The sequence below is a fragment of the Nestor notabilis genome, unplaced genomic scaffold (genome assembly GCF_000696875.1).
Source record: "Nestor notabilis isolate BGI_N333 unplaced genomic scaffold, ASM69687v1 scaffold3559, whole genome shotgun sequence".
Lineage (NCBI taxonomy): Eukaryota > Metazoa > Chordata > Aves > Psittaciformes > Psittacidae > Nestor > Nestor notabilis.
In genome coordinates this window covers 7,108-31,362 of record NW_009944855.1, presented here as the reverse complement: position 1 = coordinate 31,362, position 24,255 = coordinate 7,108, and the positions used below count along the sequence as shown (strand labels likewise).

The following is a 24,255-nucleotide window of genomic DNA, read 5'->3' as shown; positions in this document are numbered from 1 at the left end:
GGTATTTCTTTCTGCAACTGCTACTATTCAGAAAACACTTCCCTGACATTTCTGCTCTAATTTGTGGTCTAATATTTATCCTCCTGATATTTTTAAAGATAGAACTGATATTCCTTGTTAATTGCCATTTTGCTAGGTTATAAAAAATACACTCTTCAGTCTCTGTGTGGTAGGTTTTCGCCAACCTTTTTCCACATTCAACTAATCAGATATTTCAACTAACATATGTACCTACAGCAAGTATTGCTGCATGATTGCCCTATTCCTATACTTTGCCATAAGTGTTTATTGCTGGTCACTGTCAATGAGGCAATAGTGGGTTAGGCTGAATTTTGGTCTGGCCTACCATAGCTAGTGTTATTTTCTTAGGAATTTTATGCAGATTTTTCTCTTTTCTGCTATTTGTGTAAGAATTTTCAGGGTGTGACTGAAGCTTTTATTAGTTCTTGTGTAACTAACTTGTACAATTCAGACGTTTTAAGCTGGTTTTATTACTACAGTAAAATCCTCCAGTTTTACCTGTAGGAAGTACTAACCACATTCTGTTTTATAGGGCTCTCCTACTTTATGTCATCAGTAAATTTCTCCAGACTACTTTCTGTGACAAGGTAATCAATGTAAATAAGATCTCCTCCAAGGCTGAACTTCAGAATTTTCACTAATGACTTTCCTATAGCCCTATTGCTTTCCCTTTAAATCTTGTGTATAGAAAATCAATAGAACTGTCTGGCATTTCTTTTGATATCAGTCACAGTTTTCTCTTTGGTAAACTGCTACAAATCATTTTGAATTGCATTATTTTCCATGTCTAAGTCTTCTACCCCCTCAAGTTTATATTACTGTCTTGCATATTATCAAGGCTGGACAGCAGAGCCTTGGCCATTTTCTTTTTAAATATAGATGTAACAATTGCTGCGCTGGCTATTTCAATATTTAAGAAAGTTTTAAGCAAGATTCTCATACTGAAGTCTTGGAGACAGTTAGCATCAATGTCAATCCAGGGCACCACCCTGTCAGACAGAATATACAAGTAAGACTGATGCCATATTTCAGTCATGTTTCTGCAGCACTGCAATAGAAAGGCTCATAAAATTATTGGATAACTGGGAAGAAATTGATGCAAGAGTGCTATTTCTGCAGTCTGCTTTGGGAGAAAGAACAAATAGTTAAGATTTGGGGAAACATGATCAGAGAGAAAAGCAATGGAAAGTACTAAGATGGGCCAATGTGATTGCTTAACATAGGAAAGGATGGCCAAAGAGTAATAGGAAGAGATGGAAGCCCTGCTGATAATGCAAGGAATAATGTGTATAACCTGGCCAAGAGTAGGTCAACATATTGTTTCTCCTGTTTTATGATATGAGAAGAGAAGGCTGCGTGGACACCTCATAGTAGACTTCAGATGTCTAAATGGGGCCTATAAGGATGCCAGAGAGGGACTCTTTATCAGGGACTGCAGCAACAGGACAAGGGGTAATGGGTTTAAACTTAAGCAAGGGAAGTTCAGGTTAGATATAAGAAAAAAGTTCTGTACCGTAAGGGTGGTGAGGCACTGGAATGGGTTGCCCAAAGAAGTGGTAAATGCTCCATCCCTGGCAGTGTTCAAGGCCAGGCTGGAAGGAGCCTTGGGTGACATGGTTTAGGGTGAGGCGTCCCTGCCCATGGCAGGGGGGGTTGGAACTAGATGATCTTAAGGTCCTTTCTAACCCAAACCATTCTTTGATTCTGTGATACTTGATTCCAGCCCAGACTGAGCCCTTGATAGATTCCTGTCAGGAAGCACATCTTTTCAGAGTAAAACTCCCAACAATTTAAAACAAGACCTCTATTTCCTATAATTTAAGACACTGTCTTCAGAATTATTTAAATTATTAAGATACTAACTCAGCTTTACTTGATCTTATTAAACGGGGGAAAAAAAATCACAACAGTACAATCTCTTGGGGAAAATACCCCACTACTTACCACCAGTGACAATGAGCTTTGCTTTTCTACAGTACGTGAAGGCATTGACTCCTTTAGGGACAGAAAATTCCTTTACAGGTCTGAAATCATTAATAAAGGAAAAAAATATTAATGATTACAGGTAAGAAACATTAGGAAAATACAGTCTACAGTCATTCCACCTTATTTTTCTATAGTACATGTGATAGCTGTTTACATAATGTACACAATCCCTTGTTAAAAGCAAATTGATTTATAACAGTGATTTATATAGCCTTACAGTGATACTGGCATCAATAAAATAGGAACAGGGTGAACTTTCCATTAAAGTAATAAATCTCTGATTTGAACATCTGAATCCTTTATCAGTCGTACTCCAAACAGGATACTAAAATGGTAGCTGTTGCCAAAGTAAGCCCTCACACACATCTCCATGCTTAAAGCAGTTCATCACTGAGGAAAGTATCAAACCAACTGCCTTTGCCCGTTTCATACATGAAGGTGTATTGTGGCCTCTATTTTGCATGAAGTGCAGTTACTTCTCTGATGCTTATGTATAATTGTATAATGCATAGCTTCTGTTTTATCTATTTTGTGCTGTATAATAACACTAAGAGAACACAGGTTTCTGGAACTCAGCTGAATTATTCTGTTATATTCCCTGATAAAGCACAGGAATTCAAACAGCCAACATGGACTGAGATTAACTCAGTGTCCCTTCCAAACCCATCCTTTGAGCGATGTCTGCTTGTCGCTTCATGTTGCATGCATTCCTACTACCAAGTGAATAATTTCTTGATCTTTGGACTGAGCAATAGCATGACTAACACCCATCTCTCCCAGGAAACAATGACTGTCAATGTAAATAAGCTGTACAGAATTAAATGGGCACACACTTAAGATTTTTCTTTGAAATCCAGACAAGTAGGTAGTTCATTATTCCAGGCTAAAGTGTAACCATAAATATTGAAAACGTACTGTGGATAACAGTAAATTTGACAAAAGACTCTGGAAACTTTGAAGATTAATGAAAGAGCTTTTTCTTTCTAGGCTTGTTCTTTCTAGGCAGTGAGTAAAAGGCTATTAACTCCCTATTACATTGAAGGAGCAAAGCTTTCTTTCCAGACCTCTAACAGAGGAGTCTCAATTCTCTTGATGGTGTAAAATAGCAACTAATTGATATAAATGTGTGACAGATTTCATCAGGATTTATTATCTTTTTCCCTTAACTCTTCAATTTAATACTTCTATATAATCCTCTATTGGCTCTTTAATGAACGGTTTTGATATTCTTCCAACATCAGTGTGAATAAGGGCTTCTGGAAGCGTGAAGTCCTGCCCAAGTCATGGCCTAGCAACAGAAGCACCCTGTGATCCCACCCACACCCCCTATTTTTTAGATACTTTACAAGAAAAGATTATAACTGCTCATCAGCCATTATCCACAGAGAAACCTAACAGTCACATAGGAGATAAGATAATTGCATTGCTCTTCAAACACAATAACAACTGCTTGCTGCAACATTAACTGGGGATATTTATTTTGTTGGCACCAGTAAGTCATATATTTCAACCATAATTATGTATGAAATGGGCATTTCAAAGTAATTTGATCTATGCTTATTTTTAGGGCTATTAATTTCATTTTAACAGCTGTGTAATTTTTCAGTTGTCTAAATATAATTTCATTGAGGTGCTGCATGAAACTGCTTAGAGAAAAGTATTTATTGCAGTTGGAGACAAAATTATCATCAATGTTAAATGGAAAAGACATACCAAGATATTTATAGTTAATGTTCTGTATTACAATGTATGGTGGTAGTATATACTCTTTTGACTATACTTTTGGCTCTGCAGTCTTTGTTTTCTTTCTCCTCAAATCAATTTCAAAACTCTTAACAAAATCAAATGGGATTTCTCAGCTTTTCTCCTTACACATTATATGACCTTGGACAGGCTGTGAGTATATTTCACTTCCCTATCCCCAACAGATATGCAATGCTCATAAAACCTAAAATTATTAGGTTTATGCAAGAATTACTATGTGAATATTTATGGCCTGTGTTACACAAGACATTAACCAGATTACCATAATTGTTGTTACTAGCCTTCAAAATCTATTAATCTCTGGATGTATTTTACAGAGGAATTGTGAAACTGATCTGATCATAGAATCATAGAATCATAGAATCATAGAATCATAGAATCATAGAATGGTTTGGGTTGGAAAGGACCTTCAGATCATCTAGTTCCAACCCCCCTGCCATAAGCAGGGACACTACACACTAAACTGTGTTGCCCAAGGCTCTGTCCAACCTGGACTTGAACACTGCCAGGGATGGAGCATTCACAACTTCCTTGGGCAACCCATTCCGGTGCCTCACCACCCTCACTGTGAAGAACTTCTTCCTTAGATCTAATCTAAACTTCCCCTGTTTAAGTTTGAAGCCATTACCCCTTGTCCTACCACTAGAGTCCCTAAGGAAGAGTCCCTCCCCAGCATCCTTGTAGGCCCCCTTCAGATATTGGAAGGCTGCTATGAGGTCTCCACGCAGCCTTCTCTTCTCCAGGCTGAACAGCCCCAACTTTCTCAGCCTGTCTTTATACGGGAGGTGCTCCAGCCCCCTTATCATCCTCGTGGCCCTCCTTGGACTTGCTCCAACAGCTCCATGTCCTTTTTATGTTGAGGACACCAGAACTGTACACAATACTCCAAGTGAGGTCTCACGAGAGCAGAGTAGAGGGTTAGGATCACCTCCTTTGACCTGCTGGACAATGCTTTGAGATATTTGAATGAACAGTTCTATCTGTAAGTTATTTAAAGTTCTTCTTTACATCCAATTGTCTTTGTATTATTTATTTTCTAATTGGGCTATAAACTATTCTAAAATCATAGACTAGTAAGGCTTGGAATCAGCTCTAGCACTGATGGGACATATGAATAAGTATATGGCACAAACAAGGAGGCCACAAACTCTTTCCTGTATAGTAAATCCATTTCACAGCCCTCAGAATAAAAAAAAAAGTTTTTTTGCTTGTGTTTTAAATTGTTTTAAGCTTGTGTAACTGAAATTGTGAAACTAAAACTGTAAATGAAATTTAGATATATTTTTGTGTGAATATAAATTTTTAATGAAAGAATACATGATATACATGTAACAAAGCAATAATTTTTCTAACTAAAATTAGCCTGCTGAGGAGAAGTTGGAGCAGACAACACTGCCAACACGACTTATTTTTAAGGGCTGTGAGTAATTAACATACATGGACACTTGTCTCCTACATCAAAAGTTAACAAACAAAAATGTTACACATTTAAGCAGTTGTATTTTTGTTTGTATTAACAATGCTTATAGAAAAGATAACTTCCATACAACAGGATGGCATCTTGCAAGGCACTGATCTCATGCAAAGTTATAAAGCAAAAGGTCTGTTTTTTCGGAAGATGTCATATACTTACAAGTTGTCCTCTAGTCGCTTTATGTCATCCAAAACAAATGAACAAATGCTGTCTGAGGAGCAGGATCCAAAACAATTTAGGTCAGAAATATACTGAACTTTCATAACCCAGTCATCATGTAGCTTGCGTTTAACACTAGGGATATAAATTGAGATGTTATTAGGATATACTAGCATCAACTGTAATATACCCATAGGGAGACAGGCATTTTTTCTGTGAGATTATACATAACCTATGCTAAAATTTAATATCCAGGGCAGATACAGAGCCAGTCTTCCAGCTCAAAAGCAAGCAGAGCTAAAGTTAGGATTGAATCATGCATTTCTCTATTTGCAATTATGCTTCCATCTACTAGGGCACAATAAAGCTGTGACTATGTCAAACTGAATAACAGCAATTGTAATTCTTCCATGGAAGCTGAAAGTTCTCTTGTTAGATCCCCTACTGATAACGATGGCAGTTTTTTCACACAGCAGTAAGAAAATCATACTTACTGGAGTCTGAAAAATTATTTTCTTTGGTAGATTGGGTAATTTACACACAAAAGCTAATCCTTCATTTACGCCAGAGAAAACCCAAATAGAAAACCAATTGCTAGACTGATAATATTTTATCATAAGCAACTTACATGTGAAAAGTTTTGGAGTCCAAGACCTGAAGCTGTGATTCTTTTTTGCTTTTACATTTTTTTAATGCCAAGTGATCGCTGGTCACAGTAAGCAGATAAACATAACCCTTATCATCTCCCATTAGGATAGTATCCTTAGCCACTTGCTTTGGCATAGTCACCGTGCAAACACAGAGCAGGCAATTTTCCATTGGCTTGATGACAAAGCAAATATTCTGTGAAATATGGTAGGTAGTTTATTAGATATTGCACACAAGCCCTTAAGTTGACTGAACATCATGCTTATCTACTTACATCACCATTCAGTTCTTGACTTTGTTTTTTCAAGCTCCCCCTGTGATAACTGTTTCGTGGTATTAGAAACTCACAGAAGACCATCACCAAGTGAAGTTAAATGCAAATTTCAAGGATTTCAATGGGGCTTTATTTTATAGGTTACCTTTTCCATTTCAGTGAGAAAATACTAATTACAAATTTTAGGGAGGATCTCACCATGCTAAGTGGAATGATGTATTTGCTAAGGCTTTATGGTTTCCTGTTCAAAAATAAGATACTGTCTAGAAGAAAATGGGAAATAGCCAAATTAAAGAATTATTCAAACCAGAAACCACAGAAGTAACACAGAGAAAGAAATTATATTTGAATCCTAATTATTAATACAGCCTGGGAGAACCAAGTGTACTTATGAGGGCAGGTGTTTTCAGTTTTCAGGAATTGAGATAGTGGGAATGAATACAGCTGCATGCCACTGTGGCATTTTGCTGGACTGAGAAAGTCTGGGAATGGGATTTTGGGTCATTTGCATTATGCTGTTCATTGGTTCTACTGTCTGACTCCATCTGTTGTTTGATTAAACCATCCTTGCCAACCTAAACCGGCAACTGTTCACATGCCATACAAATTAACTGCTTCAGTGTTGTCCATGTAACAGAAACATTAAAAAGAGACATAACAGATATAGAATTGTCTGAATGTTATTTCTGTGGTCTTGAAAGAGAACTATTCAGTCATAGTCAGGACACTTTCAACTCTTGCTGATGTAATGACTGGAGGAAAACTGGAGAATAATGAGTGGAGAATAAATTTTTGAGCCTTCCAGATTGGACTGACAGAAGAACTTCCATTCACCTGTCTGAACATGGGAAGCATCTTTTTAATATGGAGAACAACAACAAAAAAAATCCTAAGACTTGATCTTATTCTAAAAATATTTACTTTGCTTATCTTCCCAGACAACTCAGAACTGCTGAAAAAAGTCCAAGAAACAGGAGGAAAAAGCTAAGGTATGGATCAGAACTACTTACAAAAATTCTATTTTGTAATAAAGCATTCAAGAGAACTTTAATGGTTTGGACATACATTATCAATATCAAGATGGTTTTGCTTTTGGAAAGTCCTGAACAAAATGCAGGATATGAAAAAATATTTTCTTTAAATCAGGAAGTTACCTCAAAAGATTCTATGTTAAATTGCATGGAAAACCTGACCTTTGATTTCTAATACATTCTGAGGTATACATATGCAGGTGCACATGCATTAGATGTACATGTGTACACATATGTATTAGGTATACATAGCAAATAAATTCTTTGGGGGTTTGTTTGCAACATAGTACAGAATTTTCCTCTTTCTTCCAAGTTTTTAAGACTCTCTAATAACACCATTTGGTGCAAAGTATAAATTCCACTGTTCCATGGAGTTCCTACAAAGAAAAAAGTTAATGACTTCATCCTGTTAGAACGAAGGGAAGTGAATTTATATTGAAAACAAAAACTAATCTTTTTCAGGTTTCCTCTTTAATATTTGCCTGATCCAACATAATACCTGACTTTTATAGTTCCAGATGATGATTGTCCTTTCAGTTACAGCCACGACACATTTCAGCTGAGGGAGGAAATCACACCCAGTGATCCAAGCAGTATCCTGATGAAAATAAAAAAGGATTTTCTCTATACCTCTATATGCAGATCTTAATGTAAAATGATTTCTTCTGCACAGTGTAAGATTAGAGACTCAAATTCACTACCACACTGCCCAGAATTTTGGGTTTGATTGGGGTTTTTTTAAAACATTAATAGATAGCTGGGGTTTTTTTTCTCCAAAAATGTAGTGGACCTTCCTAAATGAGAGTGAGATTGAAATGGAATATGCTCCATTTGCTGTGTCTGCAATGGCACAATTAACTATTATTTTAAAATAATTCAAAACATTTATAAAATAACACTGACTGAAGCATTTTTCTTTTTGAGATTAAAGTGACAAAGAAACATTTGATACAGATTTAAACAACAGTGTTATTGCAGTTCTTTGAGTAAACTATACCCGCCTGTAATCTCTAAAAATTAGTTCCAGTGGAAGTACTTTTCGAAGAGTTAAAAGAGGGACCTATGTTGCTAAAGATACAGTTTACATCCACGAAGTGAGTTAGGAAGCAAAAATCACAATACTAAACCCATGGTGAACTGAAGGCAGATGATGATGCTTCTACTTTTATTTCCATTGTTGAATGCAATATTGGTTGACAGAGTGATGTCAACACTACTGCAGGAGAAAGATTCTTTCCTTCCTCATGGCCTGTGGGCAATTGATAGTACATTTACAAGGACTTCCTCTGCTGTTTCTACAATAACATGTGGAAAATGTCAGTTCTGCAGAGGCCTTATTGCTTGGTAATTCTTATGGAAGACTTTGATAACTGTGGATTTTTGGGGTCCTTAAAGTAGTGTCCAGAGAACAATGACTAACTGGTGTGGAAAAGCTGATTTTACACTAGTAATTAAGCCACTATTTTGTAGTGCTGGCTTGTGATGATGCAGTCAAAGTAACAGAGTTGCATCTTGCAAAGGTTTTGCTGGTTATCACATGTACTGAGATGGTAGAGAGGCAAAACGAAAATCAAAACCAAGCAGTACGGAGAATCTTTGCATTTGAATTCTTACAAAGTCTAAGCGGCAGATGTCCCTTTGCTTTCTTTTTGTGTTTTAGTTGAATTTTAGGCAATAAAACAAGCTCTGATGAAAGGGCTTAAACTAAGAAATGTATTTCACATACTTGCCTAGAAATACAACCAAGAATCTCTGATATTACTTTGAAATTATTAAACAAAACAAATCACATTACAGGACAGTGATCTGAGAAGGCACGACTAGTCCATATGTACAGATCGAATGACCTCTCTCCCATTAAAAGTTATATGCAGTCCTGGTAACTGAATCTTTCCAAGTCAGTCAGTATATGCCTTGAGAGGGGACTTATCCCAGCTGAACACAAGTATTTCTCACCTATCTGGGAGAAACAGCTCAGTTAACCTGTGAATATTATCTTGAAAGTTAGAAGAAAGTCCGATGTCTGACAACAGTTAAGGAAAAATGAGTGGGAAAGGCTAGACATTAGCCTGGCAACTCGAAAGAAATGTCTTCATCATACTTAAATGTATTTTAGGCATGTTAGCTCAAGGCTAGTATTTTGTTTTCCCACACTGAAGGTCAAATTCAAATACTTTGAGAATATAGGGGAGAGTGAAAATGGCTGTTATCATTCAGGTTGGCAGGGGATATGCTCTTGGGACAGAATTTACTAATTCTAATAGAGGAATTAAGCAAAATGTTGGAACAATGATGTTGACATGTCCAGCAGTGAGCTACCATTTTTCAGAGATGTTTCTTTAAATGTTTCAAAGAGCAAATGTTTTCCTCTAACCTGTGCCTCAAGGCCTACTTTCAAAGTCTACTCTTCTGAAGCTTTCTTCTAGAGGAGCTATAAGTCATGTCTTCAACATTCTGTGAAATCCTGTCTTTTTCCTCTTACCCCATGTCTACCTGGAGGTAAAAATGCACTGGCTATTTACTAGGTGCTGGCACCTGACACCAAGACTTCTGAGCTTTTCCTTCAGCTGAGATCAGAGCCCCTTCCACAGGATAGAATAACTGAATAGAGAAAGCTAGATCCTTTCTCACTGATGGTAGAAAGAGATGACAAGGACCCTTTGCCCTTTTCAAAATCTTATATAGCCACTTAAGTCAATTAATTCGTTTTAGATTTTCATACACAGAGATGAGATTCAACCTTTCACATCCGGGAGAAATGAGAAACATTTAACTTTCCACAACTAAGTAACTAAACTTTACAAAATGAGTTAGTTTCTTGATTACATTGGTGTCTAAGTTAGTCTATATACTTACACTTTTCAGGGCCTTAATAGTCCGCCTCCCACCAACCTACAGAATAACTTTAGTTCCAGTTTTATTATACAATTCCGGATAACAGTTTCTCCCTCACTATTCTCTCCATATAGCTAATGATGCTGAGCCATCAAACTTGGTATGGCCATGGGCTTCAGCTTCCCTCTCTTGTCACGGCATCTGTGACTACAAAACCACACTGACAAACCAGAACTTGTCAATGGTCAGTCGCCAGGCACCCATGCATTGCTATGTAAAGGTACCTTAATGCTTAGCATGTTCTCAGGAAAAACCCTTTTTTCACCAGTTTGAGGACTATTACTCCCCTAAAGAGTTAGCAGTGAAAGGTTAACAGGTGCTGGAATAACTTGTGCCTTCCGTTCTGTCTGGTTTTACTCCAAATAGGAACAAGCATATATAATTCATTAAGGGAAAGGCCTGCTTGCATTTAAACAAACATTTCAAAATCAGTCAAGGAAAATTAAGCTTGATCTTTCTTTTCCAGTGAAGCATCCTAGCCATTGTACTGTAGTATCCACTGGCTTAGAGACATGATTACCACTGAGAAGCTATTTCACTAAAAACGAGAAAAAATGACAGAAATTACAACCTAAGAAGCATTAAACCCACTTCTGGTTTGAAGAGTAAACAAGAATGCCTGTTCATATGAAGGTTTTTTTAGATCTATACATCAGGAGGAAAATGTTGGCCAGGACAGATCTTCTTTTCTAATATTCTCCTCTCTATAGAAGATAAATATTCTAATTACTAACTGTGAGTCTAAAAATGTAGCTGAAAAAACCAGGTTTCAACACACAACATGCATTTTTTGTATGCCAGCAGAAAGCACGAATTAGTAAAACATACTCCCAATTTACCCTTTTTCTTTTTGTACTATTTATAGACACATATATACTGTATTTATATGTTATATTTGACAATATAACAGCAAAAGTAGGAAAAAATGTGTTTATTGCACCAATTTATTAGAAATTGCCAGTCAGGGAAAGATCCAGCATAGAGAAGTTGAAGTTTCCTGGAACAGGCAGCAATAGAAGTGTTTACACATATATAATTGAATCATTCTTAAGATTGCCTCTAAATCTGTCTCTAATAATTCCAGTGGAACTACTTAAATTACACCAAAGATCAGTGCTTATAGTGGAGAGACCACTATAATAAGTGAGATTGGCTTGCTGCATAGCATGCTCCAGAGAATGTCCACTGAGAATTTTAGAAGCTAACAAAGATTGTTCAAGTTAGCTAGCACTGCCTTTCAGGCCAGTTCTTGCTCCAGGACCTCAGCCTGTGGAATAAACAGGCTGGGTAAACAGCAGAGCATGGTGCTCCGTTCTTAAGAGCCAGAATGAAAGCTTTTGAAGAAAACAGGTTTCTAGCATGGCTTGAGGTTACCTGGAAACAAACGGTATGAAAGTCCTGAAAAAACAGTGCCCATATTAATAGATTAATTTGGTACATTGAGAAGTGGCTGCTAGAAGAGAACAGTCTTTAGAGACTGCAAGCAAAACATGCTGCCAAGTTCCATCTTTAGAGGAAAGTCTATAAGAATTTCTCTACTTAGCCCTGCCGTACTTCACAGACAAATGAGGCAGCTGCACCAGATCAAACTTTTCATTTCCTTGTTCCATCCTGTCACTCAAAGGCTCTATCTTCACTCCCTCATTTCCAATACAGTTTCTATTTCAGCTTGTCTGGCCTATCCACTGGGTCTGTTTATGTTTTTTTATGCTGAATTTAAAAGACATTTCATTTCCGTTCTTTAAGAGAAGTGACTTTTTCACTGTCAGTATTCCCATCGTCATTCAATGATGATTCTGTGCTGACTACCATTTTTGGAATCTGTCAGCTGGACAATTGTTAATCTATACATTCCAGTGTTTTTTTCAGTGGTCATATTTTAAAACAGAAAGTTGCATAGTTGAATGCTGTACAGATTTTTAAGAGTATTTTATTTATACTTCTATTCTTTCCATAGCTTGATCAGTTAGCTAATGCCAGTATAGATAATGATGATGTTAAACCAGGAGAAAATGGTATAATTGTAGTGAGAGAAGAATGGACTGTTATTTCTGCAGACCTGAAGAAGAGAAATGTAAGCCCTGCAAGGCAAAAGCAGTTTTCTGTCTTTAGCTATTCAGAAGTTAATAATAAGGTATTATTCATAGTTGTACTTTATAACCATCTTCCTGATGCCATCTCTAGGGACAAGCATTATTCTGATCTCACCTTTGTGTATTTGGATGGAGGAAGTTGTTCCTGCAAGCAAAGCAGGAACATACTACTGAATTAAATGCAACCCAGGCCCAGAGCTGTTTTCTGAGGTGGAGTAGTAGGACCTGTGGTCTGGAGTACTTCTATTTATATTGCTTTTTAGAAAATGCACAATATGTGGGACATGAGATAATCAACAAAATGCACTGCCCTCTGGCACAAGGTACCTACACAGACTTTAAGGGCAAGGGGTCATAATACTTTGTTAAGACTGGAGACGCTCATTACCTAAAATCTGTACTGATACTCCCATAGTAAAAATGAGCTTTTAAAGTATATCCTCTGTAGCCAACCAATCTACCTAGCAAGATGTAGAACCGTTTTTCACAAATGAACTTAAAACACTTTTTCATATTTCAATTTTACAGTGACAATTGAAGTTCTGGATCTTAAAAGAAAAAATTCTGGAAATGTAACAGGTAAAGGAAAATCTGGTAGAAAAAGCAGCATTTATCTGAGTTTTTTTTTTATCAGAAGAGAAATCAAGATATTCAATAGTTTCTATAACTGAAAGGAATACATTGAACCCATTGGACCTATGGCACCCTCTGACAAATTATGCAGAAGTCTCAAGGTTGGCAGTAGCATTAGAATAATGCTAAGTTTCTAATTATTTCACTTTAGTACCTGCTGATTTTTAATTAATTTCACAGAAGGAAAAAAATGAACTTACTTCAATAGAGGTGTTTGCCAGAACCTTCATCTGAAAAAAACCCAAACAAAAATATGTTGTCATAATTACAAGTTTGCCATTAAATTAAAAGACTGAATAGAGACAGCTATCCTCTATCACAGGTAGAATAGAACAGTAATACTTCACAGAAATAATTTACAGTTAAGGTCTTCTGAGAAAGATCTTCAACACACCTACTTGTGTGACCCCTATACAGTGAGGAACTGAAAAAAAACACCCTCTTTCTCTCACAGTGTTTTTTTGTGGTTTGTGTGGGATTTTTGTTGGTGTGGGGTTTATTTTATTTTTGGGGGGGGTTTTTGGTTTTGTTTTGTTTGGTTGGGTTTTTTTGTTTGGCTTGCGTTTGTTATTTTTTTTAAATTGAAGTGAGCAAAATATGTAAAACAATACCATTTTTTTTACTGTGGAGTACAGATCAGCTGTTCTGATAGAACTGTGCTTCTAATGGTCCTTCACAGCTAAAACAGCTTCAAATCCTGGAAGAGGTAGGATGTGCCATATAGAAGCCCAAGCTAGTGCTGACTGAGATGACATGTCAACTAGTGCCAGCAAAATACCAGGTACAAGTAGCATTTCAGGCTGCAAATAAGAGTACCCATGGCACAGCATCTTTGAGCAAAGTTAACTATTGGTGAACAGTGTAGTGTATGGCTCTGAAGTGTTTAAAGTCCCAGGGTGATAGGCATACCGGTCACCATCATCCAGTTGAGACAGGATTGCCTGACCAAATATTATTCATTCATATACATGGAACATGCTGACTTCCGTAGGATATATGTGCCTCCAAGAATACCTTATTTTTAATAATCTTTAAAATGCAACAATCATATAAAACCAAGCCTCTCTGTGTATATGTCAATGCACTGCTCAGGAACTCATATTTTGGCCCCTTCACCCAGAGCACAAGTCCTATGAAGCAGCATCTTCATATGCTCTTACCAATATGCTGCAAAGCCAAACTAGAGAAAACACCTCACTAGCTGAGATTTTAAGGTCAGCTCTTTTAAAATCCTTGGTGTTTGAGAGAAGAATGATGCAAAAGTTGCCAACTCTATATGTGCGTTTGGGATGTGGTGTCATATTCTAGCAAGAGGACTCAAAATGACTGCAATGCTAAAGAACTGAAGTTTTCTCTTGCTTGCATGAAGATATATCAGAGCAACTCTAATGAAGTCAAAAGTCATTTGCTCAGATCAACAGAGATCAGAGATCATATCATGAAAAAATGACTGCTGTTGTAATGCCTTAGTAATTTTCAGAACATACAGTTTTATAAGTGAGATTTGAGGTCTAATTCACTGCATTAAGCTGCTGGGTGTAAGATCATTTGCACTGCAGTTGCTGATGTCAGAGTGACATCAGTCCAGTATATGAGGAGGCAGCAATTCAAGCTGAAAACAGCATGGGGAAGTAGGGGGTGGGGAAGAGAGCTATTTTTAACATAATACTCAGTGCAATTATATTTTGCAGATAGAGGGATAATACACCAGAGGACAGAGAACTAGGCTTTCAAATAAATTATTTTAGTATTTACCAGAACTGCAGTACTGCTTTGTTGCCTAATCATCCACCGGAGTACTTTCTTGTGTTACATGCTCTTTTCATAAGCATTATGCACTAATTAGCTAAACTGCCTAGAAAGGATTAGTGCTGTATTAAAGCTTTACTGTATTGTCTGAAACAATTTTTATCAAACTGGTTGTATGAAAATTGTTCAAGTGTAGTGTCAATGAGTATAGATGTATGATGTACCTCATAGCATCTAGAAGTGTGTACTTCTAAATAGCAATACAATAATCTGTGATAATCATTTCCAAATTCTAGCAGTATCATATAGACTGTCAGAAAATTCAAGACTTTCAGGCTTCTAGATGTTGTTGTATTGGGTAACCCTTCTTCGCAAACAACTGATAAATATTTCTGCCCATTCTAGATTCATTCAGTAGCTGTAGGAAATAGTTAATTCCCTGGTTTCCACTAGATATGCAAAAGTTAATTTCAATAGCATGTTTTGTATTAAGGAAAACTTTTTCTAAAAAGAAATACAGATTATTTTCTATTAAACTATCTTCTGTTAAGAATGTTTTTTATTAGCCATCTCTACTTTCTATCAACTTCTGTGGACTGTTCAGTAGGTTTATAATTGAAAATACCGGTGTATATTTCCTTCTGTACTTAAAAAAATAGAAAAAGTTAACTTTAATTAAAAAAAAATCTACTTTTTTTTTTTTAATGGGTAAGTTTGCATACTGGATCACAGCTCACTCAGTTCCCATATATACTGCTTAATGGAAAAATTAAAAAGTTTGTTTGAGTCAGAATTACCTGCTTGTTAAAAACAGTTAGCACTCCTTTCTGAGAGGATGTTACTATGAAATCCAGATTGGGCACCTTCACTATACCTTTAATAGCATCATCTCTCTTCACAACTGTCAATGACAAAATATAACTTTTCATCTTTCAGACACAGAAAATCTAAACAAATTAAACCATAATATCAAGAACATTTTCTCGTCTTGAAATGGATACTGGTACCAACTCCAAGACAGCAGTGCATTATATTACACATTATCCTACACTTGATTTAAATAATCATGATTCACCTTCAAATGTCACTACTGTTTTATGAATGTGCTAGATCTTTTTATATTATTTAAAAATTACAGAAAGGCAAGTAATAAATAAATAACTGCATAAATAAATACTCTGAGTCAAACCATTCATAATTTCAGAATAATTTAGGAAAATGCACAACTGGGCAAGGCAGCAGTGGGATGTTCAGATGCGGTAAGTTTAGTAAAGGAAACATTCTGGAATACCTAAGAAGAAAAAGAAACATGAATAATAAGCAAAGACAGAAATTCAATCTTATCACTGTACTTTCACTAAAATGTGTAACACACAGCATTAAAAAAAATTAGTTTTGGATACAAGATGAAGTATGTTACCTGTATGAGTAATCTGCTTTTTTTTGGGTAGAAGAAAAACCATGTTTTCTTCTTTCAGCTGGGGAAACATGCCATCACTTTCTCCTAAGAAACAGCCAAAAATCTAAACAGAACAAACCAGAACAAATGAAGCAATTTATAACAAAACTACTTCTGGAATATTTGTTTATATGTATAAAGTCAAATATTTATCTGACATTTTCCTCATTTAATATTCTTTGAGTAATTTTCCTGGTGTTATGTACCTTAACCTTAGCTGTCAATATGATTTTAGATTGCTGAGATCTGCTACTAAGGCACAACGTTTCCTGAATGTTTGGAAAGAAGCCAGCACACACAGGGCTTCTAGGAATAAAAGCCATCTAATTGATGAAGCTGTTCGTACAGCTTTGCCTTGTAAAAATTGTTTGTAAATAATTATCTCCAATTTTCCTTTTCCAGTTAAGCTACTTGTGCTTCCTCAGCCAAACCTCAGGTAGAAGAAAAAAGAGTAAAAGGCAGACAAAATAGACTTCTCTATATTTATAAACTGAGAGATTCAAGGCAAAATAGTGGTTTAGCCTACACAGACGAGCTTTTCCATACAGAAAATGTAATTCCCTTTTGCCTGAAAAAAACCTGAATATAAATTCCATTTTTTAAAATCCTTTTTCAGCTAACCCTAAGCCAGGCAATGTTCCACATTTATTGATCATGACAGAGATCCCTACAGCGGATATTCAAGTAAGTAGCTCATCTCTGTTCCAGGGTATGATAATACTTCAGCATTTCAGCTCTCCAAACCTCAAGCTCTATACCTGTGTGCATTTCCTCAGGAAACAAGTTCAGCCACACTCTGCTCCACAGATTTTTTAATCTCCTTTCTCAGCATATATAATGGACATTGTATATACTCACTTTCACGAGTTCTAAAAGCAATGCCCCTTTGGATGCAAGACAAAGCTTTGCAATTTTCTAGCTCAGTATTTTTCATGTTATACAACAGAATTCACATTTTTCTTCGAAAGATTCAGATGAACATCTTAAAAAAAAATGCTTACACAAAATTAGTCTTCATCTTTCACTTCACAGCTCCCGCCTTACCATGCACACAATTATTTCTACCATATATCATCAGTCAATGCATTGTCTATTATAGCCCCTTATATTCCTCTTTGCAGTTTCTTGTAATATCACCTTGTGACTTTTTCTTTAATGACAGACTGACCTGGCATCAGGTCACTCCCAAATCCTGACCAGATGCCAGATGCAGTGGTTGGGCTAGGCCAGTAGCTGCTCTAAAGCCAACAAAGATGGAAGTTATCAGTGAGATCAGTGAGACACCTAAGAGTGCCCTGTTGTGCTTCCTGTATACATGAGGTGGTGCCACATCTGGTCTTTTGCTCAGCAGGCAGAACACTGATGCTGAAGAAAGGCCATCTTAGAAATCCCTTTCAGGTGTATAAATGTCTTTTGCTGTCTCCAACACAGAGACAGGGGAGCTTTCAAAGTGCCAACTACATTTAAGAAAGAGATGGAGAGGCCAGTTTACCAAGACATTGATAAATGATAGCTATTAGCCTGTCCAGGATAAGTATTTTAAATTTTGAAGCCAGTATATGATTAAGAATAGATCTAACTAAAGAGAAGATTTTAAATTTCGTTGATGTTGGGTTTTTTTTTTTAAATTAAATAGTGGCCTTTGAGTATGGGTATACTGTTGTGGAGACTGCTGGAAACTTAGGAAACCCTTGAGCATGGAGGTAGTTGAAAAATAGAAAGGTCAGGAAGAAATAAGAACACTCACACAAGGCTGTGATCCTTTTGGTCATGGAAATATGCTGTCAAGCTAAAAAGATGCCAGATATGAAGAGATAAATTTGAAAAAAAATAAGATCTGTGAGAGTAGGAAGAGTGGAACAAAGGGTCAGCGACAGAGTTCTGGGGAACGCGGGTGGGCAGAAAGAGAGACAGAGATGATAGAAGAGAAATATCAAAGAAACACAGGGATGTGTATCCCTCTTCCTTAACTTTCAAGACTGAGGACATGCTCAGCAGTGCCCAAAGCAGCAGGGGAACTCAGAAGAACAGGGATGAAATACAGTCTTTTTAGAAAAAAATCCCACATTAGAAAACTGCAGCACAAACAGCTGAAACCATGATGGCTATTTAGGATGTCACAGAAAGTAACTTCTCAATCATACTTGGCTTCATTCCTGACTTTAGTAACTCTTCAGGATTACCTGAACCATTTTGAAAATATAGAGTTTGTCAAGAAACAAAATTTAAAAAAGACCATCACCATGTAGTATATAGAATACAAACCAACCCTATTTTATCTTACTAGAACCCATTCAAATAAGCCTGGAAAAACCTAGTTTGATGCAACCATTACAGATAGGATATTACCACAATTGCAGTAGATCAAAAGCTGACGCTGAAGTTATGGTTGATGCAAATTGGGCTTAGACAACAATTAATTGATCAATGCAATGATTATTATGTTTCAGTATAAGCTAAATCTGGAGAATCCCAGGAGTCAGCAGTTTTCTTAATTCAGTTTTCAACTCTTTCTCTATACCCTGACTCTCTATACCCAGACTACCCATAAAACAAATCTTATCCTTTTGACCTGAAAGGAGCTTAGCTTTATATTCCACAATGTATAGATAGCTCGTAACACATCACTGTCAGATTTCCCACTAAATGGAAAGAAAACAAAAACCAAAAAAACCTCACTTTTGCTTTTCCATGCAGTATTGTGTTTCAAATTGATAGATAATGATGTTTCAATGTAAAGAAATCCATGTCAGATTGAAGCTGATAAAATAGTCTGATCTTTGTCTGCTTCATAACTGAATTATCACCTCCATCATGAATGAATTTCCATTTACACTATATTAAATATTTTCCCCACAGGAGAAAATAAATAAAAAACTCCCACAGTAATACTTTAACCAGGATTCTTTTGAACAGAGAAATAATAAATATTTCTATTTCACTCCTTACAGCACTTAATATAGTCTCACTGATATCCATCTTCTACATGAAATGTGTGCTGTGAGATGCTGAAGGTTCACTGAATGCCACACTCCTCTTTTTTCAGGAAAGTTTATACACAGGGCATTTTAAAAAGCTCACACTTGGTAAAATTTGGGGAATGCTCACAGAAATGGTTCTGGGGAATTTTATCCCAAGCAAATCCCACACATGTATCACAAGGAAACTAAAGGTGCTTCACTTCTTTCATTAGACTGCATACTGTGCTTGCTTGTGTAATTATGTAACCCAGGTAACAAGTCTGATTGCATTGGAAACCTCAAGTAATGTTTTGGAGTCAAAGATGCACATTCCAGTAAACAAACCAAGCTTCCTTCAGATCTCTTATAAACTAATGAGCCAGAACATAGTGTGCTACTCTTCTGCTTCCCTAAACAAAGGACAGTCGGTCTGAAAGTCACCATGAATTCAGAAGTACTATTCTCAACCAGTCCCTGCTTCATACTCATAGGGCAGATCTTACGATATATAAGACGTGTGTCTAGCTTGCCACATCTACACAAGAGACTATGTCACCTCTCTCTAATGCCCTGCAAAAAGTAGTAAGAAGTTTGAAATGAGGTAGAGAATTTTGAATAGTACAAGAATTTGGCTAGTGCTGCAGTTGTGCAGTTCTTCAGTATGTCTGATGGCAGCTGGCCATTTCAGGAGCTTAGCTTGTACATCATGTACCACTAAATCCAGAAATGTCTTCCCCCTACCCTATTTTTACACAGTTTCAAAGAAATATTGAGCCAAGCCAGGACTTCACCTTTAAGTTTCCTCTCATGTTGAAAGAGAAGGGAAGAAGGAATGACATACAAGTAGAAGACATGCAAAGATAAAAGATTTCAAATTTAGCTCTCACAAAGTGAATTTAGTAACAGAGGAATTTGATTTGGCATTAAGTTCTATCTGTCAAAGAGGGCTTAAGGGCAAATTCTCTAGAAGGCAGTTATGTGATGTCTTCTACAGCTAACTTTCACATATTTCCCCCAGGCCTTCATTGAATAAAACCTTTAATGCCTGAGATGAGCAAAGTTTGTGAGTAATGTGACATTGTAATTAAAAACAATGTTAAGAGAGGTATTAATCAGAAATATTCCCATACAAAACCATAATAAATTGAAAAGATTGAACACGCTGGTTTTAGGATGGTATTAAGAGATTGCAGGAATAGTTGATAATATGTAAAAAACAGATGTTGGGTATCTTTAAGGTTCAAATAATAATATGATGTTCCAGCATAACATAAAACAGAAATCTGCTGATGAATTTATGACTTGGGCCACTTGTTAATACCTTGCCTTATGGATTTAATTCCAGCAAGGACTTGCCATATATGTAATGTCACCTATGCTATCATAGGAAAGTACTGTGTACTGGAAGTTATATCCCATCTACACAAATCTGTCTTCAGGTGAAAAAGAAACACAGAATCTTTTAGTAACATATGATATGAATGCTCTTGATAAAGCTTGGCTCCAACAATATAAAAATCAGTAATTTTTATAGAGTAGTTGCTTGAAACACTATCCATGGGAAATAACTTAATAGAAGATACTTTTCTAGAACAAAAGTTCATAATTTCTCATAACGTGCAAAAAACAAAGAGCAACATGTTTAAAGGAAACCTGACAGTGTATTTTTTCACAAGATGTGTAAAACTGTGGGTGCTATGAAAGTATCATTTATAGGTGTGTTGAAAAGTAATTTACAAATGGATAGATCAAAAATCCATGAGGGATACTAAACAGAGTGCACTTGCAACTCTGTCACAGAAAATCCTTAAGCTATGTGCAGCCAGAAGCAAGGAGGGGTGAACCAGAACTACTATTTCACAGTTACCTCATTCTTGTACACTTTTTACAAAGATTTGCTATTTACCACCATTAGAAACAGAAAAATTGTTTAAATGGATCTCATCCATCTACAGACTCAAATAATGTGCACTGCATTCTTTGATTAAAAAAGTCTCCACTAAAATGATGCCATACCTCTCATGCTTCACATTTATAGGCCAGATTTATCCCTGTGAAAAGGGGAAGAGGAAGGAGAGGAAGCAGAGGAAAGAGAGAAAAGAAAGAAAAGAGAGAAAGCACTTCTGATTGTTTAGCTATAGATAGACTTATCCTGAGAGCACAAATTGCATGCTGTAGTCATAACAGATTTTGTCAATAAGCCTGTGGCCAGTGCGGATCACTGAAGTTGTTCAGGAGAAGACCTGGACATGCTCAGGTTCCATGTTCCAGATCCTGCTGCCTTGTCAGGAATCTAGTATATCAAACTGTGTGAAGACAAGCAGTTCTGGTAGACCACTCAGTGCTCTTTTACAAAATAAGCAGGAAAAAATGTTTTTATTTAATTAGCTCATCCTTTAACATTTGTTCATGTGCATCTATATAATAGGCTCAAGGATCTTCAGAGAGAACAGACACCAACTTCCTTAACTCATGTAAAACAGTGGAGCATAATTAATGTTTAATAATGTATTTGATTTGCAAGTTCAGCTACCAAACAGATAGGAGCAGGAAAGAAAAGTAGTTCACCTACAAATAGAAATTTAACTTAAGCAGGCTTCATTTAATTAATTCTGATTAATCTTTCTTATCAGACCTCCAATGACATGCCTTTATAAGGACAGGCGCCTCTCAGAGTTTGAAAGAGTGGAATAATTAAGATCATAAGAAATTTGGAATAAAGTCCTGCTTGCTGAAATTATTGGACTGATTTTGTAACCAGCACAGTATGGGCAAATCTTGCTCTTAAGAATCTGCTACAATTAGCAGCATGGATTCTCCCATGTGTTAAGCTGGTTTGCATGATATATTTAGAAGTCTGAAATTAGACAGGTAGTCAGCAGAAAATCCAGTACAAGGAGCCTCTTGGCAAAAACTTATAGAGACAATGTTGTGATTTCAAAATACCCACCTGTTTACCCATGTGAAAAAGGGGGAAAGGCAGGGTTCAGCAAAGGTCTTACATACTTTATCTTTCACTGACATGATGGCCTGAAAGAACTAGCCCTCACTTCAATGAAATAGGTTAAGGATGCCTCTAGGAATTATTTTCATATTTACAACTTCCACTTACACTAAATACTGATCTTCTGATGCTGAAGCTTCACATCGCAGGTCTTGGCAGTAGGAACATAAGATTATTCTTACTTAAACTAAAATTATAAGGGCTAGAAAGAGCTAAATTTTTACAATATTACAAACGTCTTCAGCTCTCAAGGCACATACCAGAATGGATATCATTCCTCAAATTTCACAAGAGAAATTCCAAAGACAGATTTTACCCTCCCATCTTCAAATGTCTTTCCTGGAAATTTGCATTTAATCAACAAATGGACACACGTAAGTTTCTAAATTGTTTACTATCACAATAAACATGGAGCCTTTTAAAATCAAACATCACTTTTTGAATAGGATAGCAGCAACAAGTAAGCTACTCTTAAGCTACTTATTCAATCTAGTTTTTGTCTACATCAACCAAAACGATACATTTAATCTAATTTTCTAATTTCAAAGGCAAATCTGTTTTCCAAATAATAGTGTTTTTTGTGAGGGAAATAGTGGCCAGGATAAATAACAACATGAGAGTGCCCCATTATGCCATGCAACACATGAACAACAGACTCATGAACAACACATAATTAACAGTTAAATACTGTTATCTTTTAAGATTCTAATTGGTTGCTTATACTTAATAAAGTTTTAGAAATCCTTACCTCACACCACTCTATCCTTACATCAGGGTTGTTGCTAATCTTCCAGAAAAAGGCCTTAACATTATAATCCTTCACTTCTGCACCAAAAAGTGCCTGTGTGGCTGCATAGAACTTTTCATAGTCTATCTCATCTGTATGGGAGGAACAATATCCAGAGAGTTAAAAACTGGCAAACTACAGCTTCCTTCCTTATTCCCCCTACCTACTGGTTTATTTCTCCTTCAGTATCAATAAGCATGTCAGTTCTAGCTCCTTACACTATATTCACTGACGTATTTTGCAAAACAACAAGAAAGTTCAGTCTTAATGTTCAGTCTTTTTAAAACTATCTGATTTGCAATGCATGACAGGAAACGGATAGATAAAAGAACAGGTGACAAATTCTTACCTCTGCTTTCTTCCCTTACTTTCACACCAGAAGTCTGATATGTTGTTCTGAACCTAAATGGTGTCTGGGATAAAGTTTATCCTTTCATGCAACAATAGACGCTTGCATTGAGTAAAGCAAACATTTGCCCTCATTATTTACAATTAAGCAACTGGATTTACATGATTCATTGGGTTTGTGTTTTTACAAATCAGTAGAAACATCGCATCATGCTAACTTGTATATATGTGGCAGCTCCACCAATTGTATTTTGTGAACAACAACCATAGCATTATAATTTGACCTGAATCCTAACAGAAGGAGAAAAGCATTCTCATAGTGCAATCTGCCTATTTTCTGCAAAAATCAGTAAGTCACAGTTTGAACATTAATTTGAGGTCTTTCTTATAGTCTTGTCTCTGCCATACCTTCTCTCCGTATGAAAATCATACTTTCCATCAGAAAAAAATATCTCTTACCATTGTCTTTAATATACAAGCCTAATTTCTCCTTTGTCTTCTGGGTTACTAGTTTTTCAACTAGTTCCTGAAACTCCTTCACAGCGTTCTTGAAATCCAGCAATTCAAAAGCAGAGCAACTCTCCTTATCAGAATCCTTCTCAGACATCCTTTAACAGAAGACAAGGTAGATAGAAGATGGTAAGAGGGAGAGATCGCCTTACAGCCTTGTCCAAGCCGTTTTTCACTCCTTAAATCTTAAATTCCCACATGAGTTCATATGAGATGCAACTGCATGACAGGTATACCAAACATATTAAAAAGAGGTGACTCAAGCTGGCACCTCAAGCTGGCACCTCAAGGTGGCAAACATAGTATGAACTGCTGATGTCACAACCTCTATTATGTCACAGAATCCTACTGGCCCTAGGTTACAAACCAGAATCACTAATAAGCTGTCAGGTGAGATTATATCATGGCATCTCATGCAACTGGTGGTTGAACAGGCATGAACTTTCTCACTTTCAGAGCC

At 36.5% G+C, this 24,255-nt stretch overlaps 1 protein-coding gene across 1 annotated transcript in view; it reads right to left on the bottom strand.

Annotated features, from left to right (window-relative positions):
- Positions 1 to 23,892, bottom strand: part of WDR64 (WD repeat domain 64) — a 66,632-nt gene extending 42,740 nt beyond the window's left edge. The window contains exons 1-10 of the mRNA XM_010022603.1: positions 23,745 to 23,892; positions 22,899 to 23,029; positions 16,148 to 16,250; positions 15,525 to 15,628; positions 13,179 to 13,208; positions 7,857 to 7,955; positions 7,520 to 7,528; positions 6,033 to 6,247; positions 5,405 to 5,539; positions 1,966 to 2,045 (exon numbers count right to left, since the gene is read on the bottom strand). Coding sequence (XP_010020905.1) covers positions 1,966 to 2,045; positions 5,405 to 5,539; positions 6,033 to 6,247; positions 7,520 to 7,528; positions 7,857 to 7,955; positions 13,179 to 13,208; positions 15,525 to 15,628; positions 16,148 to 16,250; positions 22,899 to 23,029; positions 23,745 to 23,892 — 1,054 coding nt within the window. The remainder of the gene's footprint in view (positions 1 to 1,965; positions 2,046 to 5,404; positions 5,540 to 6,032; positions 6,248 to 7,519; positions 7,529 to 7,856; positions 7,956 to 13,178; positions 13,209 to 15,524; positions 15,629 to 16,147; positions 16,251 to 22,898; positions 23,030 to 23,744) is intronic.
- Between the last annotated feature and the right edge of the window lie 363 nt (positions 23,893 to 24,255).